Source organism: Telopea speciosissima, chromosome 3 (genome assembly GCF_018873765.1).
Source record: "Telopea speciosissima isolate NSW1024214 ecotype Mountain lineage chromosome 3, Tspe_v1, whole genome shotgun sequence".
In the NCBI taxonomy this organism is placed as follows: domain Eukaryota; kingdom Viridiplantae; phylum Streptophyta; class Magnoliopsida; order Proteales; family Proteaceae; genus Telopea; species Telopea speciosissima.
In genome coordinates, this window is record NC_057918.1 from 7,194,682 (window position 1) to 7,200,836 (window position 6,155).

At 40.2% G+C, this 6,155-nt stretch overlaps 1 protein-coding gene across 1 annotated transcript in view; it reads left to right on the top strand.

The window, feature by feature from the left end:
• Window positions 1-3,645, top strand: part of LOC122656271 (polygalacturonase At1g48100-like) — a 31,934-nt gene extending 28,289 nt beyond the window's left edge. Inside the window, exons 4-9 of the mRNA XM_043850751.1 lie at window positions 528-659; window positions 954-1,184; window positions 1,417-1,464; window positions 1,564-1,771; window positions 2,666-2,856; window positions 3,179-3,645. Coding sequence (XP_043706686.1) covers window positions 528-659; window positions 954-1,184; window positions 1,417-1,464; window positions 1,564-1,771; window positions 2,666-2,856; window positions 3,179-3,571 — 1,203 coding nt within the window. The 3' untranslated portion in view covers window positions 3,572-3,645. The remainder of the gene's footprint in view (window positions 1-527; window positions 660-953; window positions 1,185-1,416; window positions 1,465-1,563; window positions 1,772-2,665; window positions 2,857-3,178) is intronic.
• The last annotated feature ends 2,510 nt before the right edge of the window (window positions 3,646-6,155 follow it).

Sequence of the window (6,155 nt, forward strand, 5' to 3'; positions counted from 1 at the left end):
CCCTTATATATGAAACCGTCTCCCACACACCTATTGGTGTGACATGGTAGATTTCCCCCACACTAGCTATGTGGGCCCCAGACTATTACTCAATTTGTCACACCAAAATGGGCCCCCTATATATGAAACCGTCCCCCGCCCACCTATTAGTGTGACGCGGGAGCTTTCCCTCAAGAATAATATTGAATATGAAATTGACAACCAAGATCAAGTGGGCCTGTTGAAATATATATTATTGGCTATGACAGTTTGGTCAAGATTCTGACACTATATGCAAGGAGGTGGCAGTTCCCTTCTCCCACGACAAAGGAGGGATTCCTTCACCGATGGGTGTAGTTGATAGGCATTGTAAACAGTGGGGAGGGCATTATCTAATTGTAGGAGTCCTACACCCACCATGGAGGAAAACTCTCTCTTATATGCAATTTTTCTTTCTTTTAAAAGCTAAAATAGAAGCTATTAGGTAGACAGATAAGGCACATTATTTATGCCTAATTTATAATCTTTTTTTCATTTATTATTTTTAGGCATTCGAAGCTGCATGGGCAGAAGCCTGTAAGGTGGAGGGATCAACGATAGTTGTGCCATCACAGTTCGTCTTTCTTGTGGGACCCATTTCATTCTCAGGTCCATACTGTCAACCAGATATTGTTTTTCAGGTGAGTTTCAAGATATAGCATCCTTAACCATCAATGTCTAATTCAAGATTGGAACGATGGAGTTCCAAATTTTAGGCTGTGTTTGGCATTCAATCTCGAAATGGATTCTGGGTGTTAAATGCATTGTAAAACGAGAAACTAGAGAAGAATTGGGTTCCAGAATGTTTTCTAGACCCAAAATCTATTCCGAGAATGCATGTCAAATTCAACCTTAATGTTTGATGCTGCAGAATTTGGATTCCGTTGATTCAGTAGTGTTTTAAATTGAAGATTGATATATTGGATCCATTGCAGCTCGAGGGTACGATAATAGCTCCTACAAGCTCCAAGGCTTGGGGGTCTGGATTCTTTCAGTGGCTTTTATTCTCTAAGCTGAAAGGAATAACCATCCGCGGTGGAGGAATCATCGACGGCCGGGGTTCAATCTGGTGGAAGGACAACTCTTTGAATGATCCCAACGATGATGAAACCAAATTAATTGTTCCAATAGATCAAGATCCAGTACATAACAACTCACAAATTCCGGTAATGATCCAATCACCTCTCTCTCAATTCTTTTTGTGAGCTCTAATGCATGGCTTGAGAGATAATCTTAAGTTTGTCCGACATTATCAGTATCTGTTCGGTCAGTAAAATAATATAAAATAAGACATTTGAATCAAAAACTCCTAAAAAAATCACTTTATACCCAATTCCGATTCAAATCGGAATTGATGTCCAATTTTCGGATTTTAAAACTTGGTCATCACCTTGGCAGATAAGTAACGGTGAACTAAGCGGGAAAATGCCGAGTCTTAAACCGACGGTAAGAACTGTTTTCAGGTGAAATAATTTCTTTAACAACAATTGCATTTGATGACATTTTCGCTAAAAATTTATTATCTTCAAATTGTGTTGTGAGCAGGCTTTAAGGTTCTATGGGAGCTTTGACGTGAGGGTTACAGGCATAACAATCCAGAACAGTCCACAGTGCCACCTTAAGTTTGATAATTGCGCCGGTGTCGATGTCTTCAACATCAGCATCTCCTCCCCCGGAGACAGCCTCAACACTGATGGAATCCATCTCCAGAATTCTAAAGATGCACTCATCTACAGCTCCAACCTAGCTTGCGGTAATTCAACAACTTGTCTAAGGGTAGCTCTGTCTTTCTACTATCCCAACTACCACTTCCATTTCATAACTTAAGTTATAACCAAAGTCTTTTTGCACCAAAGAAAGAGTGTTTGTGTCTCCCAACCACATCACCTGTGTTTCAAACAATGACCAGTATTGAATAGGACTAATCGTTTCATTCTATTGCCTACCCTTCTCTAATGTCATTTTCCAACACCAAGAATTTGAACCTTCCTGTCCTAACCCTAGTCCTATCCCCATCTTTGTCCTCCTTGGCCCTACCTCAGACTTGGAATATCTTACTTTTAAGTCACATGGCTCTCAGGATCAAGTGGGCCCAACTCGAGTCACTAACGATTATTCCCGACCACATGATAGTGATACACGTGTCTTATGGTCAACCATGGAAAACAAGCAGCAGCTAACCTGTGAGTTTTTGGGCCTTGACAAGTATGTTCACATCAGTGTGGTCCTGTATTACTTCACACGGTAGAAAATAGAGGAGTATATATTATAGTTCTTTACTTACCTTCATATAATTGTCAGTAGGAGGGTGACGCAAAATGGCTTGGAAATGGTAAACTGTGAAAACTTTTCTTGGCAAACATTCCCCACCTGTGTACTGGAACCAATCCCTTCAGATTCCCATTCCAAGATCAACAGCTTCATTGCAATTGGCATGTGCTTTCTGAATCATAAAAAATTATGTTGGAGTAACAAAGTCACCAGAGCTAGATATATGTTAAAGAGAGACAAAGGAGAAAATAAACAGTTAAGGAATGTCCAACTTAACTATCTGAGATATATGTTAAAGAGAGACAAATTTTCGAAAGAGATGAATGGTTCTGGGTTGACTCTCTGCTAACAACAAAAGCTCGTATGCATTATGCAGGTGATGACTGTGTCTCCATCCAGACTGGATGCTCAAACATTTACATACACAATGTTGACTGTGGTCCTGGACATGGCATTAGCATTGGAGGGCTAGGGAAGGACAACACCAAAGCCTGTGTCTCAAACATTACTGTTAGAGATATCATGATGCACAACACAATGACTGGTGTTAGGATTAAGACATGGCAGGTACATCTACCATAATGCCTCCCTTATAGCTTCCTGTACTATATCCAGCTGACATGAACCCTACCTTTGATGGATAATCATCCTACCAAGATTTAAGAACTTCTATAAAATGACACTCAACCTGATTTAGATTCAGGTTGAATTATGCATTAATAGCAATTATTGAATACAATGAATGGGCCAAAAGCTCTATATTCTTCTTGTCTGATTGCGAGGACCACTCCAAAGATTCTATCAAACTCAGGACTGATATTTGTCCTTCAAGTTGTTTCATTTGTTGGATTCAAAACTGACTGAAGGATTTTATATCTTTACCTTGCAGGGTGGGTCAGGCTCTGTAGAAGGAATACTCTTCTCAAATATTCAAGTTTCTGAAGTACAGCTTCCGATTGTAATCGACCAATTCTACTGTGACAAGAGCACATGCGAGAACCAGACATCGGCCGTGGCTCTATCTGGCATCACCTACGAAAGAATAAGAGGAACATACACAGTAAAACCCATGCATTTTGCATGCAGTGACAGTTCACCATGTACATATGTCACTCTAACTGACATCAACCTAACACCACTCCAAGAAAAATACCACTTGTATGAACCTTTCTGCTGGCAGACCTTTGGGGAGCTGAGCACTCCCACTGTCCCACCAATTAACTGTTTGCAGATTGGCAAGCCATCTAGCAACCGGGTTCAATCCAATCATGATTACTGCTGAGGTTAGCTACGGTATTATAGTGTATACATATGGTGGTTGTGTTTTGCCAACCCCTTGATACCATTAACAGTTTTCCAGAGAGTATATTGTTGAGAGTGGTAACTTGTTCAAAATGCTGACAGGCAACCCTTGTATAGAGTGCTGGGAGAGTTCTAGACTATCATTGGGACTTTTTCCTAGACTCTCTGACCATTTAATGAACTGCACATCTTACACAACCATCAATGAACTAACTTATTGATTCAAATATCTCCTTAGGCTTTAGATAATAGTTGTAACTAACTAGATGATGCTTCTCAAATTCTGTACACATGCATTAATTACTTTTTTACCCTTGTTTGACAAAGACTTGGACTGGGGTCATTAGGACTGGTTTTGGATGAACCAGAAAACACCCAGACCTGGTTGGTCTGGCCTGAAGCAACTGAACCTGGTTTAGTTGAACCAGAACATGTTCATTCAAGGAACCGCAGGCTAAGTTAGAGGCCTGGTTCCTCCCTTCTTGCGATGGTACTGCTTAGACTAGTAATCATAGTAACTGGAAAGGCACTTGATTATGAAGAAGTAAATATTGATAAATTTATGATCATCGACACCTAAGGACAGTATGCACATACAGAGACCATAGGTTTGTCATTACGATGTTGTATCAGCACGGTCTGGAGAAAGCAGAAATATGATGGTCCTGCAACCTTCATGCAACACAAAAATTGACCTTGAACCAGGGAGAAATTAGTGAGAGATCGATTGAAGCCAGGATCAACACAACAAGGATCTATTAATGGTGTGCAACAACCGCAAGGATCTATTAATGGTGTGCAACAGCAGCAAACCTTGAAGATAATTGGGAATTGAATTTGGTCTTCAAGGGGTATCTTCACAATAGTTTATTGCAGTCACAGAAACAGCACAGCAATTTATATTGAACAGGGAAGGTAGAAGAAGAAGTAATGTAGTCCTAGATAGGTAGGAGACCTACTAGGAGCCAAACAACAGAATCAAATAACGAAAGGGGCTGCTAGTTCGAATGGACAGCACTAGGATTTAGGTTAATTCCTAGGGTTTGGGTTGGATATTGGGAAAGGGGTTTATAGGGTATTAATGGGCAGGTCTAGGGGGTCAATATGGTATAAAAAGGTTAGGGTTTGGATGAGTTTTGAAATTCTGCAATTTTGGGCAAAATTGAATTTTAGGGTTTTGGGTTTGGGCTTTAATGGAGCAAGGAGATGAAGGGGTTAGAGTGGGAGTTTGGGGCTGAAACTTGGATCAAGTGTCAACAATGATGTAAGGGATGTATGCTGAAAGTTTGGTTTGAAACTGATGGGCATATTTGAAGTTATGGAGGTTTCCTAGTAGAAGTAGGAGAGAGGGGTAAAACTGTAATTTCACAAAATCGGCTGGGTGGATGGTGCTGAAATTTGAATCGAGTCTCTCTTAGGGTTTGAGAAAGACTCCATCAAATTTTTAGCAGGTTCTAATGGTTAGATTTGGCTGGGCAGAATTCTCACGAAAATCACCTTGTATGTGACCTTCTAGAAGGAAGAAGAATAGTTGCAGAATTTCTTACTTGTTGCAGGTCTTCAATGGCAGCAGCTTTGAAGATGAACAATGGGGTCTCCCGATCTTCACGATGCAAGGAGATAAGTAGCAGCCCTCGCAATCTTCACGATGCAAGGAGTAGATTGGAGATCCACCAATCCCTTCCACCTTGAGATCCACAAGGATATACACTCACAAAGAGCAACAGCAGCAATGGCAGCAAGCATAAAGCTAATTTTTATTAATCAAATTCGTGTTCAATGCTGGCCTCCCTTACAAACTTATATAGAAGACTCAAAAATAAACTCAGACACTAAAAAGGAATGGTCTAACCCAATCCTTAATCTATTAGCTAACTTAAACTGACTAGGAAACTGAAATAGACTCAAAATAGAGTCCTAATCCAGCCTAACTAAACAACTAAAATAAAAACTAATAAAATCACTTAAATCGAACCATTGGCTGAACCGGTTCAATTTAAAACTCCAAATAAAAAGCTAAGTATGGAAATAAAACTAAGTATGGGAGCTAATCCCGTATGCAACCTATTTACCCATATTTTAGGCCCATAAAAGTGGCCTATTACATTAGAAACCCATGGGATCAAAGGCCCAACATGTATGTAACCCAACCCTAGACTCATTCCTAATAAAAGAAGCCGAGTTTGGTGATAAATCTGCATCAAGAAGGGGGTAGAGGGATGGGCTTTCTCAGCCCTGGGTCTCTCACCCATAGCTATCCCAACTGTTGAACAGGGAATGCTCTCCCATAACCGATGACAAGCATGGACTCAAAATTCTATCATTCAATTCTGATCCTTCCTTACAACAGGGGGCCTATTAATACCTTAGGCAAGCTTACAAAATAGAAACTTCCTAAAAAGACATTAAAAGAAGCAGGAATAAAATTGTAAACCCTGCAAAGTATTCTCAGAGATCAGCCAGCTGAGCTTTAAGAAGGATTGAAGGTCCATTTTGTGGTAGGATATTCACAAGTGCCTCAATACTGAGTGATTGTCTTAATACTGATGGCCTACATTCATGAC